Genomic DNA, 27,965 nt, shown 5'->3' with positions numbered 1-27,965 from the left:
GAACAGTTTGCAAGGTTTAGGGGGATTTAGTGGAGCCTGACGGTGAGGATTGCATTGAATAAAGCAGTTTAACGTGAAGAAATCATTGTTTTTCTGATGCTGCTTGTTCCCTTTAGCTACAGAGGCAGACACAAAAACACGAAATCAGTTTACACAGAAACGGTTCTTGCGTGTAACGTTAAACTTTTTCTGCAGATTGGCCTTTCCTTCACAAAATGCAAACTTTTGAAACCGGGTTTCAGGGTGTAATCTTTTGAAAACACGACCACCGTGTAACGTGGCAAAGCGTGAATCATGTGAGAACATGATCTTCGTGCATGTGCGTTGTGTTTTTCTATGGTTTGTCATTACAAAGTTACACCGCCAACTAGTGGCCTGGCATGCACACTGCAGCGTTTTTGTTTGTTTTTGTGGATCTCTGTTCACGAGGATCGTTCTCACACTGTTATCATATAAATGTGTATCTTTTTAAAAACTCAAAGGAAAGACTTGTCAGTTTTTAGTCTAAATGTGGCCTTAGTGTTGGTATTGCTCATTCTGGGCTGCTGTAGAAACATGGCGAATGATGATCCGCTCCCTATAGATAGCGAGGATATAGATATAAACAGCCCATTCAAAGGTAACAAAAACACAAAAATTCTCATTTTCGGGTGACTACACACTAAAGAAAACATTATTATTGTGTTATTTTCCATTTCTGCCAATATATCCCCCTAAATCCTACTTTAAAGAGCAGGAGCACAATGCAGGTTAGTCTCAGGCGTCATTGTTTCATTAAAACGGTTTCATCATCACAGTCAACAAACAACAATCTCAGGGACAGTGCGGCAGGAAATGAACAGCTGCCTCCTGTGGCCGGTGGGATACATCAGACCGCGATTGTCCAGTCGGAGCGGAGGATGTTAATTATTTGCTCAGCTCACCTTCAGAGCTGCAGCTTCATGACAAGTCAGAGACTCAATACTACGATGTATCTGTACGTGTGAAACACTGAGAGACTGTTTTTTCACTCAGTGTCGCCCACTCACAGCCGGAGACGACTCGTTTCATACATCGCTCTGTGACAACAACCTGAGCCGCGTTTCATTCTCACAGGCTGACTGACATTTGGGAGAAACTCGAGAGATGGAGGGAAACCTGAAAACTGATTGATCACCTGTCTCAAGACGACTCAACTCTCCTGAATCTGTCAGAAATCGAGCCGCCGGTAAACTCACTCATGAGTGTGTTTGTTTGATGACGTTAACAGCAGATGAACTGAGTCACAGAGGCAGTGGGAGGAAATGATGATGGAGCCGCACACAATATAAATCTACCAGATTTCACTGCAGGTGACAGAAATATTTGAACAGGCTCAATGTGAACGAGGTCGGCCGCACAGACCGATGACTGGAATCAAATCTGCTGCAATTTAGGAACAAAATACTTTTTGCATGCGTGAACATCAGAGATAATACAAGTAGATATGGCGACATTACAGCAAGATTTTGCACTTTTTAACACTATTGCATTAATCTCATGGCTGGAGTTGACGGGTACTTTGCAGAAAGCAACAGATAATCTCTTAAAACATATTTTATTGCCATTAAAAGTATCTTGACTTTTCTGGATGAGTAACATTTAAAAAAAACTTCATCCATTACTTCATCTATAAATGCAAAAAGTCTGATTTAACTCCCATAATACCCTAAAAATCTCCTCAACATCCAATTTCCCCATCTATTACTTTTAACACCCAGTCTGATCACGTCACATTGTTCTTAATGCACTTACAACTCGTCTTTTATCCTTAACATGCTTGCATTGTACTTAAAATTTTGTCTTACACACTTAACACCTTAACCTGCCTCTTAGCCCTTTAAAACATGAGCAAACTGACTTGATTTCTTTTTAAACCATTGGAAGAGGGAGACAAGAAACTAGAAATATGGCAAGAAAATAGCAAGTAATAAATATATAGATATATGAATAAATAAACAAACATATATAAAAATAAAATAAATAAATAAACAAAAAATAAATCATTAAAGAGAAAGAAAAAAGAAACAAGAAAATGTGTTAAAAAGTGCTAAATAATATTAATAATACCTTCCACATTATCTCTGATCCTGATCTGCATCCTAACACCTCAACAGCCACCTCAAGAAAACATAAAAACAAAAAAAACCCAGTTGATGAGAGGATGAAAAACGATCCAAGAAGTCCAGTTTGAGTAACACGTAACGAGTTTAAAGGTTTATCAGACACCAAAAACGCAGCAGAAACAGAACTTTGCATCTCTGCAAAGTTACCACGTCTACATATATTTTATCCTCCACAGCTGAAAGGTTAACAGTAGAAGTGCTAAAAAGTAATCTACCAGGAATGTGTTTCCATGGTAACGGCTGAGCCACATTTGAAGTTTCTGCCGAAATGACACTGTGCTTTGTGCCCGAGCTTCAGTGTTGGGACCTCCACAGTCTCATTGAAATGAATGAGTGGGTTGTGTTTATTCACATCGCTGCACGTCAGTCTGAACACCTGAACACCGACTTAACACCCCGACAGCTTGTTTAACGTCCCATATAACGTGGCGCTTTAGGGTTTTAGGATAACTTAAAATGTGTAGAAGCCTTGTTAGGCATTTACACCTTTTCTTTTTTCAATTTCGGATAAAAAAATGGATGTGAGATATGTTTTTGGGTTTTTCATTGTGTTGATGTTGGGTTTAGTTTGTGTACATCAGCTGTGTCACGTTTCGCTCATTTTCAGCCATCGATTTTTCAAGATACTGAACCAAAGTCATGAGTAACGATCATCGTGTCCTTTCCCATCACTCCTGCTCTGCCTTTTCTCCCCCTTTTATCCTGCTGCTTTCACTGTCTGTGTGTGTGTGTGTGTGTGTGTAAAAAGCACTATTCTTCTATGACCTTTAGGTTGATGCATTTGTCCTTAAATGACAAAGACCATCTGTTGGACACACACAATCCCACAGAGGTCTGCTGGTTGGTTCTCTATGTATCATTAATCATGTCCAGTCTGCGTGTGTGTGTGTGTGTGTGTGTGTGTGTGTGTGTGTGTGTGATTTCAAACATGAGACCTGCATGTGTGTGTGTTACCTGTCCGTCAGCACTGAATGCGAGGCAGGCGATGCCGTGTGTGTGACCGTCGCGGAGCAGAGAGACGGTCTGGACGGTGAAGGAGTCCCACACACACACGTAGGGATCCTTCCCCACCTGACCCGTCGCCACCAGCGAGCGCTCCGGGTGCAACGCCAGGCTGAGGAAAAATGAAAAAGGGATATTTAATTAAGTAAATAAATAAATAAAAATATTAAACAGTTTTCCATCTAATTGGTTTGAGGTTCTAATCAATCAGTGGACTTCATTAATTTAGCTAAATTATTCACATCAGCAGTGGTGGAGGAATGATTCAGATCCTTTACTTTAGTTAAAGTACTTATACCACACTGTAAAAATACTCCACTATAAGTTAAAGTGCTGCATTTAAAACTTTCTTAGACACCTGGATCGACATCACTTTTCTTGTGCGACGTTCACCAAACCGTCAAACCTCGAGCAATACGTGAGATTCGGATACTGCAGGAGTTTTGTGAAAGTTCGTAAACAGATGTTTTGACATAGTTTTTGCTGATGTTAAATATGGACCCCATTTACTTCAGCTTATCAGCAATGTCAACCATTTTTGGATTCTTATTCGCCAGAGGAATGTGAGAAAAAACAAGTTTTCCTCACAAATTTAACGTCACGCAACATGAATATTTGATATATAAATGGTCACTTTGTAGGTGAAGTCCCTCTTAAAGTAAAAGTACGTACACACAATTAGCAACGTGTACTACATGAATTAAAAATAAAATTCATTAAATCAAATTATCGTATGTTTGGTTTGTAAAAATCTGTAAAATATCAATTTGAAGTGTAACTGCAGCTGCCAGATAAATTAAATTAAAAGACATTTTTAATGATTTAATTCCTCTTCAGTCTGTTTTGTTTTTGTTTCTGTCCACTTTCAAATGATGAATTAAGACAAATCTATACACGAGAAAAGACACAAAAAATTTAGCATGTTCATTCTCTTAAATCAACCTTGAGCTCAAAAAAAGAAACTTTTTTATAAACCTGTCTCTGTCTCCGTCTTTATCTCCCTCACAGGATCAGTGTGTGTTCTCCTTTACAAAGCCAACGCTATAAATACACTCACTGCTTAATGGCATCATTATCAACACACACACACACACACGGTCTCCTCTCCGCTCTGTTGATGGTGTAATGATCCCTGATGCTTGAAGTGTGTATGTGTGTGTGTGTGTGTGTGTGGTCACCGCTGTGACCTTGTCTTTTCTCTCAATGGAGACCAGATCTGACATCAACAGATCTTTCCTTTCCTCTTCCTCTGTCTGACAGACGTGCAAGAGATGGAGAGTAAAAGAGAAAAGTATACTATCTTTGTGTGTGTGTTTTAGGTGTTTGTCTGTGTGTGCGTTTGTATGTGTGTGTGTGTGTGTGTGGAGTTAGGAAAGGTCAGTGTTGCTGGCAGAAAGTGTAAAACGTGGAGGAGAAGACTGTGCAGGAAAACAACAGAAGAATAAAACAGAACAGAAATAGAACAGGTGTGTCAGCCACAAAGCCTCATTGATCTCTGGGATGCTGTCTGCTCTGCGCTCGCGCACACACACACAGACACACACACACATACACACACACACCCTTCGACATCAACTCTCCCTCCTCAACCTGCCAGCCAATGAGCCTGCTAGCTGCTGCGGTTGCCATGACGACCACATTGCCAAGGGCACAGGAGCTGAGGATTGAGCATGACAACTGTAGAGTCAAGGTCAAACATCATAAAACACACACACACACACACACACACACACACACACACACACACACACACACACACACACACACACCTGAGCTCACCTCTCTGCTGGCTGATACATCCACACCTTCATGTTTTACTGTTTATTTATTATCATATTTATCTGATGCTTTTGTTTTGCTTCTACACACGTCAGACATGTACCAGCCGATCAGGACTTTAATTTTGAAAACGTGTCTGTGTGACTTTTGTTTACCTACTGCTTGGGCTGCAGTCAATATAAGCACCTATAATCGTATAGGTTTAAACTTAAAGGGACTATTTTAATGATCTGTAGCACAAAGCCTAAAGCAGTGATTCCCAGCTGGTCCAGCCACGGGGGACCATGTGTTTGATAAACTGCCAAATAATCTTTTTTTTCCACAAAATGTAAACATGTTGGCTTAGAGCACAAAGAAATAAAACACATTGCAAAAATCAACAGAAATGGCACACACGGCTCACCAGTTGGGAACCAGTGGTCTAAAGTGCAAAGCACACATGCATATGGGATGCGTCCAACTCCTTTTTCCTCATTAAATGGCACCTAATCTGTCCAATAATTTTACGTTATTTAACAGTATGTTAAATAACACTGCTTTTTTGCACTGCTTTTACAACACTAACATTTAATTATGTCGTAATAATGTGAAAAAAAGCTGTTTATGCTCATTAAGCACAGAATAAGGATATTGTACCCAAATAACTTCAATTTTTAATTGAATTTGACTCACCATACCATTTATCACCTCAAACTTTTACTTCCAACAAACCGAACAAAAGCCAAAAGAAACCCTGTAAAGGTCATCACGAGTGTAGAGAGGCTGTCATAGAAAAAAAAAGTGAGCGGAGAAAGAAATGAATGTGAAGTTGGAAGTCGTGTCTGCGTGGGAGAGAGAGTGAAAGAGATGGAGACGCTGAATGGAGGCCATTAGAGTGGCCTCAATAAAAGAAAAAAAGAAAAGAAAGAAAGTTCAGTACTGAGCCACAAAAAGGTTTTAAGGTTTTTACTGAAGCAGAAGTCTTTACAATAAAGCTACAGATATTTAAGTAGCATGTTTTAAGATGTTAAAGATAATGGATACATGACCGCAGAAACGCACTTTTTTTTTCTGGCGACTGTACTGACTGACAACAGTTAACCCTTAGGGACTGTTTGACGCATTTTATGCGCTTTTCATTCTTTCTTTTTTTTTTGATAACTTTGGCTGTGTTCGTGCATATGGCATAAATTTTGGCAATTTGTCTATTTTTTTGTTTAATCTTAGAATTTCCAGCTCAGCTCCTATAATGAGTCTAAAAAACACTGCTACATTCATATTGTTATGTGCATAAAATGCACCATTGAAACCCATTCAAACTACAATTTTCGATCCCACAGCCATCAAAGTATAAAAAACATGCATTATATTATTTCTGGGTGTCATTCTGGGCTTTTGCATTGGAATTTTTCCTTTTTTTCCTCTGTCCAAAAATCTACTTAGCACGAAGTATATTCAAATAATTATTTTGTTGTGTGTGTGTTTTCATCTAAAAACATAGAGTCATCATGACAAAAACCTGGCGTTTAAAGGGTTAAAATTCTGAAAATGAATGGCTATTTGATATTTATGATTAGGGCTGATGTTGGCTGACAAATTAACTCAATGAAAGTAGAAAAAAATTTCGATATATAATATTTTTCAAAGCTTGATTTTGAAAAGTGCATTTTGTGCACAGAGTGATGGTGGTGTGTGTGATATTAAAGAAGCTCTCACCTAAAATATACACAAACTGCAGCAAAATGCAAAGTCAGGTCTGTAATTTAAGAGAATAAATTGTGTTTGTATTGATGCACGTTTGCACGCTTCACATATGTAACATCTTGCATTTCTCTCTCATGTTTTTGTCCAGTTTGATTCCTCCCTTTTGGTACTCTTGCTTTCCCATTCATTGCCAAGAAATAAATTTTCCTTCCTCCTCCTTTTCTTCCTTCCTTTCCCCTTTTTGCTATATTTTAAATATCTCCATTTTCCTTTTGGCTGCCATCACTTCCCACTTCCCTCTCCTCCTCTCTGTCCTTGGGACAAACTGCCATCTGTTTAGTTAAAACAACACCAGCCACGCGTGCGCACACGCACGCACGCACGCACGCACGCACGCACGCACGCACGCACGCACACACACACACACACACGCACAATGGAGTCCCTCTTGGCTATTTATAGAAGCTGTACAAACATCAAATAGCTGCTAATAATAGACTGTTTTTTTTGTATGTGTGTGTGTGTGTGTGTGTGTGTGTGTGTGTGTGTACCAGCACAGTGTGTAGCGGTGATAATGTGATTTATAAATGATTCACCTGGAGAGAGAAACAAGGAGATCAAGAGAAGGAGAGTAGCAGTGATTTCTTTAGGATTTAACAGAAGTAAAAAGGCAGAAATTAAAGTTATAATTTGTAGGATTATCAGATACGGTTAGTGAACACAGCCCCCTCTCAACTCCTCAAATACTGCCGCTCAGTCAGTGCTTTCAGTGTCCGAGCGTGACGCCAAACGCCACCGTCCACATCCAAGTGGAACACAGCTGGATGGCGTCAGATGAGAGCACACTTGTACAGAACCGGTGGATCTGTTATTATACGCTGGCATATGGCCAGATGGCACCGGGCGCGTCCACATGCAACGTGCACGGACAGTGTCTCCTGAGAAGGCAGCTGGACGGGACCGGTCAAGTCAAGTCAAGTCAAGTCAAGTGGAGTCAAGTCAAGTCAAGTCAATTTTATTTATAAAGCCCATTATTACAAATCACAATCACATCCCTCTGTCCTTAGACCCTCACATCGACTAAGGAAAAACTCCCCCAAAAAACCTATAACAGGGAAAGAAAACCAAAAACATGTGCATAAAACACTGAGGGACAACATCAGGTAATGACGCTGTGGGTAACGACGTAATAAATGATGTGACTGCACTAATAGGGTGGATGGGTCCCACTGACCAATCATTTTCATGCAGGAGTCCAGAGTTTGCTTTCCGTGTGGATGTGTGTGTTTTTTTTAAACCCTAACCATGTGCCTTTTGTGCCTAAACCTTAACCATCCGTGACCTTGTTGCCGAATCGTAAACGTTGTGACATTCTGTGCTGTTGTGTAAACATAAGGATCGTGCTGCTTCATCCCGGCACACGTGCATTTGCAGCACGATAACGGCATCCTTGAGCGTAAACAGCCGATGCAGAAGGACACATAAATGTCATAGATCACTGACAGACTGCCACAACGTGACGAGTCGGGATGAGAACATGTTGGTAAACATGCTCACCACGACACCTGATCGACTCGTTTGACTTTTTGCATCACTATATTCACGTTTTTTGTGATGGAGACGCATCACACTCTTCTCTGCAGTCATTATTCCAGCTTAATGCATCTTACTATCACAACATCACACTCCCGCTGCTGTCACACCTCATTCTCGTTCCCAGGTTCTCAATCACCGGCACTTTTTCACGCCCCTCGACATCTCACAGTGATGCACGCGCCACCCTTTAAGGTATCTATGTGACATACTGCTAAAACACGTTGTGTTTAATGTTGTGAAATGATTGCGGTTATGTTTAGGCAAAAAAACTACTTGGTTAGGTTTAGAATTTTTTTTTTTTTATATAAAATATGTATGTTTGTTATGTAATGCGATGCAAATACATAACGTGACTAACACCAGTGCACGACATTAACTGTGTGCCGTTACAAAAGACTGACAGCGTGAAAGTCCAGAGTTATTTGATCCATCCGTCCCTCCGTCCCTCCTTACATGGACCTTCTTGCTCTTAATACCAAGTCTTGCTGCAGATGGGTTTACGCTGCTGCAGATGGGTTTATGTTGGAGTCAGTCAAAAGTCAGCTGCATCTCATAAAGTCATGAAAGGATGCGTTTGGCATCGACATCGCACGCTGAGGGGCGTAAATAAAAGGCAGTGTTTGACGCCATGGGAATGAGAGCGAGCCGGCTGTCATTGTTTGTGTGGACACTAGAGATACTTGTCAGTAAATAGGACACACAGGAAGATTTAGGGCATGGTCACGCATGAGCAAAATGATCACTGGTGAATATTCGCCTCTTTTAAACCTACTCAGTCAGAGCGAAGGGGCGAATGAAACATTCTTTTCTGGTGGCAAAGCAAATTCACGTCTTTTAATTGGTCAACTTTAGTGAACTTTGACTGATTAAGTCGCAGCCTCAACCAACAACAAAGGAGTATGTTGACGTGTTTAACCAGTCGATATTCAGATATTGTACAATATTGCAGTTTGTTCTCATTCCAAAGTTGTCAAATAACACCACTTTTGCAGTGCTTTTGGTCTAAGATTAGGACACCAAATCGGCATTATACGTCACTGGACGTCAGCTGAAACTGCGGCCGGACGGAATAATTCGTGCTGTTATGATACTCTGGTGGACTGCACCTGCCACGGCAGCATGATACGCAGAGGGGCGGCATCGGTTGAAAAAGCAGTTGGACTGAACTTGTTGAGTCTGCATGATACGCCACTGGATGGCGTCAGGTTAAAATGCTGCCAGTAACACCATAATACAGGGAGCAAGAAGGTCCCTATAGGGCAGGCCAGTGGGAGGAGTCATGGATGGATCCATCAAACCCCAAACTTTCATGAGGAAGTCTACACCTTACCATGGGGTGTTGCCCAACTGTGACCATTTGTGCCAACAAATAATCTTGTTGACGTCTCGGCATTGGTAAAAATAACCACGTGCAGCATAACGCCACCATGTGCTTGTATTGTCATCAAAGTAGCGTCAACAGCAGACGCACAAGGATACCTAGAGCGTAATATGTAGACGTGGAAGTCCACCGCAAAGAGTCAACATGTGACGACTTGATGATTTCTGTATGATATTGATCATGAAAAATACAAACTGCCTCTCATGAGGGTCAGGAAACAGGCATGGATTAAAAAGAAGAGGAAGATGTAACAAAAAGATCCTATTTTCTGGTAATTAGCAAGTTAGCTTTCCGTGTCTGTCACATTAAACACTGTCCATATTCAGCACGGAGATCAGCAGGCGATGGTCAATCGCTCTTCAATGAAAGACCGATGCTGCTTCTTTATCATTCACTGGCTGTTTAAACATCACAATCTGACTCTTCACCTGAAAATTAGGCTATAAAACGTATTCAAATTTACTCACTTTTCCTAAAATACATCGTGATGTGTCGACTGTTGTGACAGGCGGGGCGTTAGTGTACAGAGATAAGTGACAAATCATCTAAATGCAAACTGTAGAAAGTGAGCAGAAACGTCTGTTTCCTGCACATCAAAGATCCGAGAGGCTGCTGCTGCTGCTGCTGCTGCTGCCAGCGGGGAGATCTGACTGAAAGCAGGCGATCTGGGAAACATTCATCACAGGAGTTAATTGGTAATGAACACGCACGCACACACACGCACAAACACACACTTATTTTAATAGTGCCTATTAAACTGGAATGAGCACACATCCTCCGATTAATATTGTAAATGCCGTATGAATAATAAATTAACTAGCTCTTTGTGTGTGTGTGTGTGTGTGTGTGTGTGTGTGTGAGACATATTTCCTTCCTGTTTGTCCTCAGAAATCTTCTGCTGTAATAAAAGCATCCTCTCTACCTTCCCTTTCCTTCGTGATAAACTTAGTCCAGGATCACAGGAACTGTGACCCCTGTGACCTTTGACCTCCTCATTACTACACAGTACTGTAGAACGACCTCACTGTGCAGGCGGCTTCACAAACACCAGACAGGCCGCTATGATTAAAATCAGCGTAGGTGAGTCCTTTTTTTTATTTTTTATCGCAGGTGGTGAAATCAGGGCAGCTTCTATAAATAGCTCAGAGGAACTCCTCCTCTGTGAGTGTGTGTGTGTGTGTGTGTGTGTGTGTGTGTGTGTGTGTGTGTGTTTATTCATTATACAATAGCTTATTTTCCCCTGTCATCCTTGTAGAGATAACTGAGAACACTTGAGAGTCTCTTATAATAATATTTTCGAACCTGACACCTCCGGCTGTTTGGCTCCTCTCCTGCTTTTACTGACGTTTTTTTTTTTTTAATCAAAATAACACAAAAAATCTAAACAGTTTAAAACTTAGGAAAGTGGTTTTAACATTTAATTAGTTGTTTATTTATTTGGGTTTTATTTTGGTTATTGAATAAAGAGCCTCTGTCCTATGGCACAAAAAAAAATCCCGCTAAAGCCCTGTCCGCACGACGCCAGTATTACGTGTGTTTTTAATCGGATGCTAACTGTAAAGTTAAAATTCCCGGGCGAATCACCTGTATTTCGTCAAACACAAAGGTCATGGGATAACATTATTACAGTGTCCAGTTTTTTGTTGTTGCAGGGGAATAATGTCGGTAAAGGAAAATACAGACATCATTTCTTCCGTGTGAATGCGCCGCATAAAAACATTGACGTAAGGGGATAATTTTTAAATTACATGAGGTCTTCAGGTAACACTATAGTCCTGTGTAACTAGGATTTATCACCCACTAACATCTGGTTCTTGTATTTAATGGGAAATGTTACCTGGGTCAAAAGACTTTGCAGTAAAAATGGGTATTTATCAGCTTGGATGGGAAACGATGGAAAAACACACAGGTGAACATGTTAATTTTGGCCCCTTTTGTGTGATGCAATGACGGGCCGCCACAAACTATCGTCTGACTCCGTCGAGCTCCAACATCGTCCCAGGTCGGAGTCGAGTTTGAAACAGAGACTGAATTTAGATAAGTAACATAAAACAGAAGTTAAGTTAACTTAAGTTATTCCAAAAAAAGAAAGTCAAGTTTCAAGTGATTTGTGAACAGTTTGAAACAAGTCACTGCAGGTCTCAAGTCATTTGAGAAGAATTCACATTAAATTTAAAAAATATATGTTTTTATTTATAAACATTTTTTTATGTTATAGGGACAATGAGCCGAAAAACAAAAACAGATAAAGAGCAAAGCAAACATAAAAAAATAAAACAAAAAAATGAAAACAAACAGGTAAGTATGAGGCCATGGGATCTTTAAAGAGTCAAAGCAAATTTTCCTATTTTAAGGTTATTTACCATGAAACAAACAATGAATCCACATTAAATTTGACGTAATTCGTAACAAGCAAAGTCTCAAATTATTAAAATAACTCAAGTCCCAAGTCATTCAAGAGATGTCCAGTCAAATCGTGTTAAGACAAGTCACAAGAGTTTATGAGTAAACTGCAGAACAAGATGCATCTCTGTCACATTTTTGGTTTATGTCGTGTTTATCTTTATATTTCTATATTGTTTATTTAACTGTCTTTTAGTGTCTGTATCTGGCTTATGTCGCGTTTACTTTTATATTTCTGTATATATTTCTATATTTGTTATTCCTTATTTTAACGCACAGTTAAGAATGTAGCAAATCTCATCTCATTGTATTTCTCATTGTATAGTTCATGTCCAAGTATTAAGTGTGCAACTGAGGGACACGTGTACAGAAAACGAAACTTTCTGTGGGGCGCTAACAACAGTTTTTTATTTTATTTCATTTCTTTTTTGGCTCGAGGAGTTGTCGGTCGCTCTGAAGGCTCCATGTGTGTTAAATGACCTCACAGTATTTTGTCAGTGAGCTAAACTGATCATGAAAACATAAACTGTTAAACTATTATCGATAAGGACGTCTGCTCAGTTCCAGTTTCGGCTGCGGTGAATATAAATGTGGCTTTAAGGGGAAATGCTGCAGCGAGCTGTTCGGTCGTGTAATCTAGACCAGAAATTCTGCTCAGAACAAATCCGGTCAACAGGAAATCGGCGTGTTTTTCGGGCCGCGAGAAAGCAACACTGGAGAGAAGCTGATTAAACTCCTGTGGAAATATTGCCGTTCACAGTTGCCTAAAAAGTTGCTGCCGGGTATCAGCGGCCTCCAGAGAGAGAAAAGAATAAGAAGTGGACGGATAAGAAGTCTAATAGCTGCCTTTGAGGAAAGAACATTTTCCTAAAATAAAGTCTACATCTTCTCCTCTTTTAATGGCACGATAAGGAGTTCAGTCTCTCTGGCTCCTCGTGTCTATCTCCCTCTCTCTCTCCTACAATAAGTAGCTTAAATTCAGTTTCCAGACCTTTCAGAATTGCACTGAAGAGTGACATAACACCCCGAGGGGTTTGTGTGTGTGTTTGAGTAAATCTGTGTGTAGGAAAAGTGTGCGCTTCAGTGTGTTTGAGTGCCAGCAGATTGTGGGAACATTTGTGGCTGCGGGGCAGATTGGCGGTGGGATGCTGGACAGATAATTTCTTAGTCATCATCTTAATGAAGACCACTGAGCTGTGAATCCACAGAGCCACCAGGCCTGTGCTGCACGCTGCTGCTGCTGCCGCCGCCGCCGTTAACAAACTCTGCAAAAAAAAAGGAACGTGTCTGAAATAAACGAGGCTTCCAGGAATTATCCCCTCCGCTTTTCTCGCAGGTCTTCATTAGATATTGAGCGCTTTGGAGTCAAAGAGACTTAATGATTTCATCCTGAGCTCAACACATTTCCACTCCTTCTGTGCACAGTCAAGAGAGTCATTAACTACTTATAGCCTGACATGGGTGTAGATTTCGGGGAAAACAGGGGATGCATCCTCCTCTATATTTACACAATGTGTTTTGTCCATCCCAATGTAAAACAGGAAAGCAGGAGAGGACTTTTATTTTGTCTAAATTAAAGACATTTCCACCATAATTTTAAGCAGAAAAAGAACAAATTAGTGCTGGAAATTAAGTGTTTGATGCTCAAAATTTCCTGGGAGCGGACGCCTCTATTTCATATGTATCCCAAACATTTGTTTACCGCAGAGCTTTTTTTCTGCGATCATCCAAAATCAAATGGAAAAATCCCTCCGTAAATAAAGTAAAATCCCTCTGCCAGAAACGTCACGCTGAGCCAAGCTTAAAACTTTGTATGAAAAAAGCATGAATAATCAAATATTCGTATTTAATGCCTGAATCTGATTTGGCTGACATAATTCGGCAGATTCGACAGCCCAACAAAAAGATCTGCCAATTTGGCAAATTCATCTTGCATGAACAGAAGATTTCCAGCACCAGCAATTTCTTTTTCAGCTCCTGCCCTTTTTCCTTTTTGCCAATCGTAGAGACAAAGTTGTCCTTCAACTTATTATTACGTTTACCACAAAAACTTCAGGTAGAAGAAAACTCTCCTGATGAAAATGACTGAGCCAATTGCATTTCATCAAAAACGAGGATCAGTTCGAATTGGGAGGGCTGCAAATGTGCCTCATTAAAATGAAAAATTAGAGTGGCCTGGTCTGACAGGCAGTGTTGTGCTGAAGCTGGCCGATGCCACAGCCGAGGACCAACTTCTGACTACAGAAATAAATAAAAAAAGAGCTCCATGTCCACCGACTATTAGGGAGTCTTCCTGAACTTCCTGATTGACAGTCTGTCCCTTGATATACTTTGTGAAGGATATTTGTCTCAAAAACTGCTCACAGACTGCAAATCAAACACAAATCAAAAAAATATCAGTAAAACACACAAAGTAGAAGTCAGAGCAGACACACGTACAAAATGTCCAACAGAATCAAATACCCACTAAGTTAGCGCCTCGCTACACTTAGTTTGGGCATCCAGATTAGTGCAAAACAGCTCGATTTACAGGTTTTATCTGGATTTCTAACTCCACTGAACGACACCACAGTCTCCAGTAACTTAACTTCATTTCACATCCTTCAGCCTGAAAGCACAGCCGGCAGCGTCGTTGTGCTGACAGTGAACGCATCACTGACCGTCCTCTCTGGCTGCGAGCCGAGCCGCTAACAGCGCCAACAACCACGACCTTAGCTCCATTCTTTATCAGCTTTAGCCAGTTAGCGTAGCCTTTTTCCCCTGGTGAGAGGGAAATGAGCTACGACACGCTTCAGAGGACGCCCCGCCTTCAGGGACACACACACACACACACACACACACACACACAGGCGTGCATATGCAGAGCCCCCGGGGTCCCTGCTGGTTAGCCTCAGCTCTGTATTCGTGGTTCTGGCTGAATTGGTTGGTTTTGTGTTTATTGATGATGATGAGCCTGCAGGTCACTCTGACAACACGCCTTCGACCAGCACAAACATCTACAACTGGATTTAAATCACAGGAGGCTGGAAGTAAAAACCAAAAAAAAAACAAACACCAGCTGTAACTTGTAAATAAGTATTTCTACATTGTTTTAGCAATACTTTTACTTTAGTAAAAGATCTGCAGCCTGTTGCACCAGCTCTGCAAAAGTTCAAACGTAGCTTAAATTATGACGTAGGGGGGAATTTATGCTTTAATTTAATTTTGGTGGTTTCATTGTACAAGTTAGTGCCGATGTAAAGTTAACGCTGCCTTCATGTGCCCCTCAAAAATATCATATTTACTGAGTTTATGAGTTACGAGCACATGAAAGGCCCTCCAATGTCCTAATTATGAGTGGGAGGTTGAGAAATTTTTGCCAAGTTTTAACGTTTGAGTCACTTTTCAGGGCAGCACAAATGGCGGAAAGCATGGAAACAGTGTCTACAATTGGCAGTAAAAAATTATATATGGAGATATTTTGTTCCTAGTAGCTGTCATTTACTTTTAGTGGTTGCACATTTTAGCATTTGCATCTATTAATCTGAGCAAGCAAGCAAACTTTCAACTATAAAGCATGCCAGGCGAGTATACTTTGACCGATTACACCATGCAGAAGCATTTTAAACTTGCACTTCAAAGCAGCTGATTTTCGCTGCAATCACCTACGCAGCACCTCGAGCCCTTATTCACTGAGACCACAGGAACATAAAGCTCGCAAGTTAAGCAAATATTAGCTAATTATAATATTATTTAAAGGTATAAATGAATTAAAACGTCACTTCTTGTTTTTTAGTAAAACAGCAGCCTTAGCGCCGTGTTTGCTGCTTTTTCTGACCGGAGCACTTGTTGTAATTGTGACGGTACAACTGGGAAGTACGATACTTCAGAGAAGCATGTGAAGGCAGCATAAGAAAAATCTTAAATCTCTGTGGTGCAACCAAACATCCACTCAAATTTAGTATCAAACTAACTAGTTGCAAATTTATATATATATTTTTTATTTATATACCAAAATTTTGAAAGAATTCAAAGTTTCTCTGGTTTTACTGGTTTAAAATATTTTGTAAAGTACTTTTTTACACATTTACATCAGACAAAATTCATGTTTTTAGTGAGTGTGATTTTTAAACCAGTGAAGGGCAGCTCAGTGTTTCTGTGTGTGCTTTTTTTTGAATGCTTACATGTTACTCAAATGTCAATGTGAGAGCGTCTGTTTCCACTGTGTGTGTTTCCATAGCATATTGTCTCTCAGGTAAACTGTACGTAAACACAGAAACCAACACATATTCAACTCTGCGTCCAGAAACACAAACAGCTGCACAGTCTGTGTGCTTCCTTCTGCTGGAAACAACCGAGGGAAAAATCAGTAATTGCAGCTTTTAATTGCTGCAAGCGAGGCAATTATCGTGCGAAAACACTGCTGATAACACGACTGTATATGACTTTCACTTCTGCTGTATTAATTAGAAGCAGCGTAAGACGACTCAGAGGAGAAAACAGCCAATTTATGTGAGCTGGACCTCATCAGCTGGACCTCCTTCCTCTTTTTCAGCTGCTGAGCAATCAGACGACCGGTTCGTTTTTATCCAGTCAAGCAGAAATGCCATCAGAACTACACAGCAAACATAATGATGTCCTTTGGTTTATCTGTGTGTGTGTGTGTGTGTGTGTGTGTGTGTGTGTGTGTGTGTGTGTGTGTGTGTGTGTGTGTGTGTGTCAGTTGGTCGGTCAGGTTCTGCCTGCAGGCGACCGACAGGAAGTGGGACAGGAGAGGAAAGAAAGGAGAAACAGAGGACGACAGAGAGAGAGACAGAGAGCGAGAGACAGAGAGAGAGACAGAGAGAGAGAGAGAGAGACAGAGAGACAGAGAGAGAGAGACAGAGAGAGAGACAGAGAGCGAGAGACAGAGAGAGAGACAGAGAGAGAGAGAGAGAGAGACAGAGAGACAGACAGAGAGAGAGACAGAGAGAGAGACAGACAGAGAGAGACAGAGAGAGAGACAGAGAGAGAGAGAGAGAGAGAGAGAGAGACAGAGAGAGACAGAGAGAGAGAGAGAGACAGAGAGACAGAGAGACAGAGAGAGAGAGAGAGACAGACAGAGAGAGAGACAGAGAGAGAGACAGACAGAGAGAGACAGAGAGAGAGACAGAGAGAGAGAGAGAGAGACAGAGAGCGAGAGACAGAGAGAGAGACAGAGAGACAGAGAGAGAGAGAGAGAGACAGACAGAGAGAGACAGAGAGACAGAGACAGACAGAGAGAGACAGAGAGACAGAGAGACAGAGACAGAGAGACAGAGAGAGTCTGTACTGATGAACTGAACACACACACACACACACACACACAAACACACACACAGATCCTTCAGTCACAGTTCATCCTCATTTACTGCCTTAAATGTGAGGCGGTGACGTGAACGTAACGTGTCTGCGTGTGTGTGTGTGTGTGTGTGTGTGTGTGTGTGTGTGTGTGTGTATGTGATAATTATGTTCAGGTGTCGTCTTAGAAAACAGAATGAACTGTGTGTTTCGTGGAGTCCACCATGAAACCAGCCGTCCTCGTGGATAATTTCAGCTCGTGTGTAACACACCATCACCTGTATTTTTTAACCCTTAAAAGTCTCCTGTGCATTTCATGACCTTCTGTGTGACTGTTTTGCAGCGCAGTCTGACAGCAGGAGTCTCCCAGAGGCTTTCTTTTCTGCACGGTTTCTTTGCTGCAGCGAGATGAGGAAAACTTATGAAGCTACTGTTGACACAACACCAACACGACACTTTAAACGTGTCGCAAACTGGTGGGACTTTAACTGTGAAACGGCGCAGTGAAGTTCAAGTGTTGCATTGCCTCGATGCTCTGGTGCAGACCTCTAAATATATACAGTATTTGAAGTATTTTCTAGCACATTTGCCAGAAGAAAATGTTGTCATTCTACATTTCTGTAATCCACTGACACATCCGTACCATTAATTAACAGCGGTGGAACGATTCAGACCATCTGCTCTTTTGTCAACACGATTTTCTTTGACTTTTACTTTTATTACTTCAGTACATTTAATATCATAGATTTACTGGTACTCAAGTACAGTAAATATCAGATACTTTAAGACTTTAACTCAAGTAATACTCAGGCCACTTTAACTTCTACTGAGGTCATTTTCCAGTCAGATAGTTATTTATTTACTCACTGTAATTATTGTGTTGATGCCGCATGAGTTTTTTAATGGAAAATTTAAAAAGAAATGTATGTTGTATGTATGTTATGTGTATGTTGTGTGTATGTTGTGTTACTGCAGTGACCTTTCTCAGTTTAAATCACTCATTAACCCACCTGTTCAGAACTGCCTTTAATGTTTAATTTTGGTGCCGTATTACATATTAGTATTATGTTTTTATTTGTATTCTTTGACCCTTTTTTCTATGTAAAGCCTCTTTGAGTTCCCTGAAAAGCGCCCTATAAATAAAAAGTATCATTATTATTATTATTATTATCATTATTATTATTATTATTATTATTATTATTATTCATGCCTGCAGCAGACTTGAGAAGCGACCTGGAGATGACACTGTATTTAAATCAAAATACAAAGCAATTCTGAAGACAAACAGCCACCAAAAACTGTTCAGCGATTTAACAAACAGCAGCAGAGTCTCGACAAACTCTGCAGGCAGCAGGAATAATCTCCACAGGCCACCGAGCGCTCACTGGTCTGACTGGTGTAATCTGATGAGCCACTTTTCTATGAAATAATGTTTTTCAGATTGGGTGGACTGAAACAGACACGAGGTCAGTGGAGTTCAGGAACATTTAACTCCAGCTGGTAAATATACGAGATGAAAGAAACGGACTGAAGTGAGTCGCAGTGAACTTGAGTGAGCCGAGCAGATCTGAGCTGAGCTGGAAATGGGAGCTCTTTGCAGAAGCAGCATCCAGCCTGTTATAATAATTGCTGCTATTCAGCGGCAGCCCGATGCTTCGCTGCAGAGGAGCATAAAGGCTGATCGCCCCCCGGGAGGCCTCGGCCATGAAAAGAGCCAAAGAAAGAGAAAGAGACAGTCCCACTCTCTTTGCCTTTCAGAAAAACTCAACATGGATTTAATGCGTCAACATGGAGCCTGCAATTACCGAGGCGATCCATCAGGCCGGCAGAGGGACACAAGTGAGTGCAGTTATGATTCAGAGCTTTCAACACAAGCGGCTGCAGAGAGGAAATAAAGGAAAAACTTAACATCGGTAATACAATGAATTATTTCTGACCCTAAAGAGTCACATTTCAGAGGATCATCCTGATATTTTTTATGCTTATAAACTGTAAATCACCAACATTTCAACCAGACAGCAAGCTGATGTTGTTCTGCAAAACCCCAGAAATGTTCAATAATGTTTGTTTATGTTGGTTTTTTTTTTAACTCACAGGGTTTTTTTTAAATGGCTTTTTCTAAAATATGGGAACTACAGTTACACATGGAAAAAATAGGTTTTGGTATAAAAAGGCAGCATTGACTATATTTAGATGAATGTTGGCACTGGAGTAAATTATTACCTGCAATTCATTTAAAATGGGAATAAAAAGTCTTATTTTGATTTTCTGATGAAGAATGAAAACATATGTTTTTAGACTTCTCATGTTTCCTTCATCATCATCATCATCAAAGGTTTTGGTTCATTTCTAATAAAAATCAGCCCCCTGACGTCGCTGTGGTAACATCGAAGAGTTTAGTTTGTCCAGCAAACGTAACGGCGTCATGCTCGTATGCCAAAAGCACTGACGAGGCGGCGCTATGTGGCGAGTTCAGAGTGAGAACGGTCGGGATGAGAGCGTGTTTTATCCTGGTGGCTCACCAGTTTTTTGAACTCTCTGTGACCTCTGACCTCCTCATATCTGTAAATTTGCTGATGTGATGTCTTTTTCTCTCTGCTGTCACTCTCACTGTGAGTCAGCCAGCCTGAATCACAGCGCTGGCTAAGTGACTAAAATGCAAATGTAATTACTACCTCTGTCGTCTGCAGATTTTTCCACATCAGCTCCAGTTTGTGGGAGGAGAAGGAGGAGCAGCCGCAGTGCAGCAGACAAAGTTCAAATTAACGTCTGACTTTCAGTATACAGAGTTAAATATAATGTAAACCGACTTCTGTATTCATTAAAAGAGGCTCTTCATTCCCTTTAATTTCAAACATTTTACTCTATTTAGTTTTTTTAAAGTGAAGTTTAACCAACAAGCTAAATGTGAGATCCTGACAGAAAAATGTCTCATTTTACACTAACATCTGCTCTCCTCCTTCTGTTTTAAAGGTTTTCATACTGAACCACCAACAAAAGTAGGAAAATTCGACCATAATCAAAAGTTTTACATGAATTATAATCCCTGCTGACAACAGGTTCTTCTTTTACCTACAAAGTTGAAAACTATGTTTTATTGTAAAAATGGAGACATAAACTCTTTAATACAAACATCAATCATATTCATATTTTTGGAACATGTGTACAAGCTGTCAGGTTTAACAGTAAATCATGACAAACTGCGTCCTCTTAAAGGGGAAGTCTTATTTATGACCCTCTGACGCGTTTACAGGTGCTTCACTATCAGCTGTTGTTTATTTCAGGACCTGAGTACATGGGGAAATTTAGATGTGTACATAAAAATTATAGTTATATAATTATTATGTTATTAAGTTAGTTTTTATTTTCATTTCTGGCGTATCCCATATGGAATTACAAAAAAAAAGAAGTCGGTACACAAAATAGATTTAATTACAAAATAATATATGAACAATATTCCTGCAAAAAAAGAATTGTATAGTGAAAAATGAATTTTACAAATCTACAGTTGGTCTTGATAAAGAGTTTGTTTTCTTTCTCCAAATAATGAGCTAATCTGAATGTTTCATACACAAACAACTACATTAATCTCTGTGCATCATCCGTATATACTAAATCAATACCTGTTTTTATGTTACGTAACAAAAATGTGTGCAGCTCCACTGAAAAAGGCAACAGAAAGCAAAATGAAACTAAAAGAAAAATAAATGTTGGCACCAAAAATGACAATATTTTAGAGCCTCCCTTAAATTTCTCGTGTCTCTTTCACGAGTCGAGCTCCACGCAGCTCTGCCATATTTTGAACTCTGGATACACACAAAGCAGCGATAGGAGACTTCCAGGAAGCTGTTATGGTTGTTGAGAAACTACGAGAGATAAATACACTCAAATACAAAAGATTGGAGAAGTTTAAGAACCAGTTACTAAAGTGTGGTATAATTTGGAAGTCCTGCTTGAACTCTGTGAGGATATTTTAAAGTTTTTTCGAGCTTGAACTGAAACCAGAACTGGTCTCCACCCGCTCAGGATCTAATGGTGAGTTGGCAGATTTCCAGTGTAACAGCAGCGGCTGTGGTGCCAGCACTGATGAAGAGGCCAATGCATCAGAGCGGACCAGTGACAGGGACATTTCCTGCAGCCAGTCACTGCTCTCACGGGTCTGTGTGTCTTTAGATACATGTGAGGAAGAAAAGTCTGAAATACGTCACGAGAGACGACGTTTACTTAAACTGTGAACCTGCAGACGCCTGCAAAACATCTGTTTAACCCTTAGCGACTGTTTGATGCAATTTACGTGCTTTTCTTTCTTCATTTTTTAATAATTTTGGCTGTTTTAATGCATATCGCATACATTTTGGCAAGAATGTGTGTTTATGTTTGCTTTTGGAATTTCCAGCTCGGCTTCAACAATATATCAAAAATACACGGTGGAAACAATATTGTAACAATAATAATGTTCAGTGCAAAAAAATGCAAAACTGCAATTCTTGATCCCACAGCCATTAGGATATGTCTTCCACCACTGGTGTGCACACAGGCTGAGATGTAAAACTAAGAATTTGTGGCTTTAGGGGGAGTTCATCTTTCATATTTTTTAGCCCAAACTTATTTGATGGTAATGACTGCTTTCATAATTTGGATACAAACCCCACAGATCTGCAGGGGGTCGACATAAAAGCCTGTCAGACTTATAGAGAGCACTGCAAATATGTTCTTTATGCACAAGAGTCAGAGTTAGAGTAGAAAAAATCCCCATACAACACAATTTGAATTCCTCTTTATGTAATAGGCATTGTCTTTTTCTGCAGAAACCTTTTCATAAAGCTCAAAGCCACCGCAGCGACACAGAGGAGACGCACCACACGTGCAGCACATTTAGCTGTAGTGTCAGCTGTGAACCTGCAGTCAGCTGTGAGCCATGACGATTTGGCACAAACGCAAATCTGACACTCCTTTCAGAGAGCATGGCGCAGCCGAAGCAGCATCCAGCTTTTCAATTAGTGTGACACACACAACACAACACAGCACAACACACACAACACACACACAGCACCATGGGCTGCAGCTGACTGGCCTTCTGTATAAACTGTCCTCGCCTGCTGCTCTGATGACTCACAGGCTGTTTAGTGTCGCTGAATACACCTGGTGTGTGTGTGTGTGTGTGTGTGTGTGTGTGTGTGTGTGTGTGTGTGACCACGTTAGGATGAATGAGCGACCTCGTTGAATCATGTTCCTCCTCCACTCGCTCACATTTGCTCTCATCAACAGAGAAAATCCCTTCTGCTGCTCTGCCTGAATCATTAATTCAAAATGCGAAAAAGCAAACATTTGGAGAAATTCACTCCACGTCCAGAAACGCCACAGAGATCAAAACACAACCAACGACCCCGTCTCCTAAAAATGATTTGCATGCACAGCGAATGTGCAACTGCAAATATGAGCAACAGTTCAACAGAGAAAAATCAGCAGTCGTCGGTAAAAGAAACTGAAATCTTAGCATCAAAATGTTTGCAGATTTATATCAGTGTCAAGTGCTCAATAATACCTCGAACAATCTGAACTAACAGGAAACATACTGCTTTAGTAAAGTCAAAGTTCACGATTGAAACCTGAGGTTAGTTGCAGGTAAGCACTGGTGGAATATCATCTTAACAAACTATGGACTGACAAATCACAGTTTAACCCTTTGAGACCAGGCAAGAGCGACAAAAGAAGAAATGATACCCCAAAAATAGCAAGGAATAGGTAAAAAGCACAAGAAAAATACCTGAAGTTAGTTAAAAAAGTTTAAAAAGTTAATACAAAATCCAATCAAACAACAGAAAACAACAAACAAAGCAAAAAAAAAAAAAAAGACTAGCAAAAAAGTTTCAAAATTCTAATTATTCTGTAAAATCATTTCAAAAAATATAATTATGATAATTAAAAAAACATGTCTACCTAGTCTTTTTTCTTTTTTTCCCTTTCACTCTAGCTTTTTAAAACTTTTCCCATCTTTTTGAGAGAAATCACACCTATTTTCCGAGGGCTTTAAACCTGTTCAATCGAACCACTGAGTCGACTGCAGAGGGCACAAAGTAAAACACACGAACTCCATATACTGGGCCCAGTTGTACCACTGTGGTCCCATTATAAAACAAAGAGGTATTTGGGGACAAAATTTCTTTTGTACTAACAGACTGCTGTGTTTGCCTGTGAAGTACCCAGGTGTCTTTCACTGACCTTCTTCTCTGTATTTCAACTGACTTTCAAGCAAAACCAGGTCTTTTCCCATCCATTACAAATGGTATATTTGCCTAAATATAACTACACCTTCACCATAGCGTTGTTTGGAAACATTACGTTTCAACAAATCCACTACAAAATAGAGAACAAATGTAAGTAATCTGTGGTTTGCAGAAACTTTGAATACCAAATTCTGTCTGGTAATTTGGGTTGCATGAACGATGCTAAAAATCTCCGTCGAGCTGCAGAGATGATGATGATTCTGTGTGGGTACGACATTTTGAAAAACACCTCTCACTGCCCATCCTGACTGGGAAACAGACTCTCCATTATATAATTGCCAGATAATCCCAGATTAAAGCTTTCTGGTGTTTGTGAACTGGTTTGACACTCTGAGCAAATGTTTAATTGGCTCGTGCAGATCCACAGACTGTGTTCTGGGTTTTAAAGGGGTTTTCCAGGATTTGGAGGCTTTTATTGGACACACAGCTCCTCTTTGTTCAATGTTTTCTTCAAGTTCTGTGGAGTTTGTGATCAGATTTTTGCAGTAAACTATAAAGTTTATAATGATATTACTGTGGCAAGCTTACTTGGAGACTTGCTCCAAATAATATATGATTAAATTTTCTTCCCTGCTTATTTTTCCCTCCTGATTAGTTTATTTAGTTCAGGTGAGGGCGACAACATTCATCACCTGAAAATGCATCTGGCTCCTCTAATGAGATCGCTGCTGCGCAGCTCGTTAAGAGCTCATCTGAACCTCCAAGTCTCAGTGTTTCATTAGACCCAGAAACATCATCAGCAGTTATTACATTACATATTATTATACACAGACTGTGGTGTGTCATCAGTTAAAATAAGAAATGCATTTTCTGTCTTTATCCTGTTTAACCTCTTAAAGTCATGCAGTGAATACATCAGAAGTGGGAGCAAGAATGAGGCAACAGTGGGAAAGATGACTGAAAAGATTTATATTTAAAATGTGTCTTCACTTGTAGCTCACATGATTTTCATGAGTAAAAATTACAATTACTTATTACTTAAGGTAAAACTTAAGGCAAAAGTTTACAATACGATACAGTGCTATACGATACGATACGATACAATACGATTCGATACAATACGATATGATGCGATGTGATACGTTTTATATACCAACTTGTGTCATGGTATCCCGTATAATAATAACCCAACCGGTTCAGTTGAAGCGTGGTCTCATCTGACCCCATCCAGCCGTGTTACGATTGGACACGGAGGGTCGCTTTTGGCGTTACGTTCGAATGACGAAAGCTCTGACAGAGCGGACATAGTTGACCATTTCAGAGTGAGGACAGGCTGTACGATACGACGCGACACAACACAAAAAGACAAGACATGACACAGCACAACACGTCACTACATGATATACTTAATTGTCCCCGTAGGAAAATTTTTCGTGGACTCAGCTGCTGCACCTATAAATGCCTTCACAGTCACAATGAAACACACCACATATTAAAAAAACAGCACTGGCTGTACCAAAACACACCAACTGCACATAATCCAAACTGTGTATTCAAAATATTGCACACACATTGCACATAACATATATTGCACACACCCAGTGGTAAAACATCATGAAACTATTCACAATCCCTGCAGCTTTAAGCAGCATTTTGACCAGAAACCAGGGCGAAGCCATCTAAAATGTCATCTCTGAAGCGCTCTATCAGCATTTTCTTATTTGTCATTGGCTTCTGATTCTTTACAAACCTCTATAGTTACGTTATGGTTAGTTTTAGGAAATTATGACTAGGTAAAGTTAACCCTAACTTGGCAAAGATCATATTAATGTTTAAAGAAACCTCCTTGTTAAAAGGTATTTTGGTGCTAAAACCTGACAACAGAGAAAAGTCCATTTCTGCACGACCAGCGTGTTGAGGACAGCTTACTCCTCAGTTTTCTAGTGAAACAGTTGAGTCATCCCGCCATGTGTCAGATGTGTCATCCTGATGTCATGTGGCATATTTACACACTGGAGAGGACTCACTAATGTGAGTGTTTTACATGTTGTATGACAGACGAGTTCTTCCCCAGGCATCATGGGAAAAAAGGACAAACACCCTCATCTGCTCCGCAGCTCTGCTCTGCAACAAGCACTGCCAGCTGGTCACAATGTTAACATTTATATGTCAATATTTTCTCCTCACTTAAATCCTCTTACTGACACACCAACAATATCAGACCTAAAAACTACCCACCAGGAAATCATCCCCCAAAAAACCTAAAAAGCTGTTTTCTGGCAAAGATCTGCTTCTGTTTAGATTTTAGCTTCTGTCGAACTGGAGGATAAACCGAACTGCGTGGGAGAGATAAAACCCCGCCAGGGTTTTTAACAAACATCTCGACCCAAAAGAGACAAAAAAACAATAAAAAAACGTACAGATGAGTAAGAGGAGAGGACGAGTCGCCCTGAGACAGAATCTAACCATTATCAGAGTGGGAAGGTGAAACAGTCACTGTTCATTCAGCCGAGTTTGTCCCTCCGGTCAGGTCTGTCGTGTTTGTCGTGTAAAATGTTTACGCGACAGTTAAACACAAACATCCTTCAGCCGTATTATTATACACAGAATTAATGCATCAGATTCACGAGAAAATGTTTCAAAACCTCTTTTGATCATAAGTTAACCACGAAGGAATTTCCACAAGAAAACTAATATTATTCCAGTAAATTACTTTAAAAGTCTCACATGATCAATAGTCATTTTAGTGCAGAAATTCCTCTTTGTGTTTACAACAAAAGGGGAGAATTTTGTACTAAAAGGAACGTATGTTAATGTATGATGAGATTTATTTTGTGAAGTATTATTTGATTTGGTAGATAACTTAATTATATTCTTTAATTTATTTAGACACATAAGTTAAAGTTGGGAATGACATAATGTGATGCACCTTTCCTTTAACGTCAAGGATGGTTTAAATCCTGTGTTTTATTTCAGGTAATTTTTTGTACTAATTTCCTGCTATTCATGGGCCATTTTTTTCCTCAAAGAGATCAAGACAATTTGCTCAGGTCTTCAAAGGGTTAACACGCAATGACAGCATTTTCCAGCAGCATTTGAGCCAACGAACACGGATGTTTTAAGCCAAAACATGATCTTTTCCCAACAATAAACAAATAGTTTAAGTGCTTTTTCAAACTAAAGTTTCAACATATCTGCTGCATCATTATGTATGAAAGTATTTGTGGTTTGCTGAGACGTTCAATGCCAACAGTTTTTCTTTAGATTGGATATAAATCACGAAGGTTTAATTTGTGGTGCCGTCAACAAGACAAACAGAAATATAAAAATCTACAGTCTTCATTAAAATGTCCTGATCTCATTCTGGCTCCTCAGAGGATGAACCTGTCCTCCTGTCTATCCTCCCACGAAAAACTCAGACAAACTTAAAATCATTATGATCAAAATCTTTGGTCAAAATTGTCCTAAAATGTCCTTTTTTAGATTCTTAATCCTCGGGGGATGAACCCTTTAAATTTTAATGATCTCTCCTCTTGTGCAGGGACAAATGTTACATTTTAAGCTTTACCACTGGTAAAACTTTAAATCATCAGATGTTATTTCTTCTTGTTGTGCAGGTGAAGAACTGTTTGCATTTTTACTTAATTAAGTAGTGGATCTACTAAAGATTCAGCCCTTCAAAAGAAGTACATTATTTTTTTATATAATATTTTAATGTTCTTGCTTTAAGCTTTTACTAGATGAAATGTATTTTATGACATTATGTCCTGCAGTGTGTCAGTAATTGCTCGTGTGTTGATCCAGGTGTTGCAGCAGTGCTCTTACCTGATGATGTCATCGTTGTGTCCCAGGTAAAACCTCTGGCTGTGCTCTCTGGTGTTGTAAACCACGCCCACCCCGGCCACGAAGTACACCACCTCCTTCCCGGCGGTGTAGTACAGGTTATTCCGGCACTGGTGGCCCCGGTACCCGTAGACCCAGTCCAGTCTGAGCCGGCAGCCCGGGGCGCTCCGGTCCGACATGCTCACTCATCTGACGGGACACCGGGTCCGGGTCCGGGTCCGGGTCCGGGTCCGCCGCCGCTGCTGCTGCTGGTTCACTGCCGCTTCGGCTGGTTCAAGATCCTGCAGAGCAGATTTATCATCAGTTAAATGACAGTTAACGACCAAAGTATATTCATATTTTGTATTAACAATCATGTTGTTTGAGATTAAAAATTTTTAGAAAACAAAGTTTTTTTTCTTATTGTATTTTCTCAATTAAAGAATCTACCTGATCAGTTATCATTTTTATTTTTGTCTGATACTAAACAGGAAGAACAACGACACAAAGAGGCTGAATAACTGATTTAAAGTTCCTCTCTGCAGCTTTATTGTCCTGCTGCATTCAGACTCCTTTCAGTATTTGCACCTTTGAGCTCTGGGCAAATTTGTGCTTTTTTTGTTTTTGTTT

The 27,965-nt window shown here is 40.1% G+C and overlaps 1 protein-coding gene across 4 annotated transcripts in view; it reads right to left on the bottom strand.

Moving 5' to 3' along the window:
• LOC121954837 (echinoderm microtubule-associated protein-like 6) overlaps positions 1-27,965 on the bottom strand; it is a 123,784-nt gene that overhangs the window by 94,204 nt on the left and 1,615 nt on the right. For all 4 annotated transcript variants that reach the window (XM_088086530.1, XM_088086532.1, XM_088086531.1 and 1 more), the window contains exons 2-3: positions 27,339-27,637; positions 3,099-3,258 (exon numbers count right to left, since the gene is read on the bottom strand). In XM_088086530.1, the coding sequence (XP_087942656.1) occupies positions 3,099-3,258; positions 27,339-27,535 (357 nt within the window). In that variant the 5' untranslated portion in view covers positions 27,536-27,637. The remainder of the gene's footprint in view (positions 1-3,098; positions 3,259-27,338; positions 27,638-27,965) is intronic.

Source organism: Plectropomus leopardus, chromosome 13 (assembly GCF_026936395.1).
Source record: "Plectropomus leopardus strain MGB_pleo_1.0 chromosome 13, ASM2693639v1, whole genome shotgun sequence".
Taxonomy (NCBI): Eukaryota; Metazoa; Chordata; class Actinopteri; order Perciformes; family Serranidae; genus Plectropomus; species Plectropomus leopardus.
Note: the sequence above shows the minus strand (reverse complement) of the source record. Positions and strands in the feature narration are given on the sequence as shown.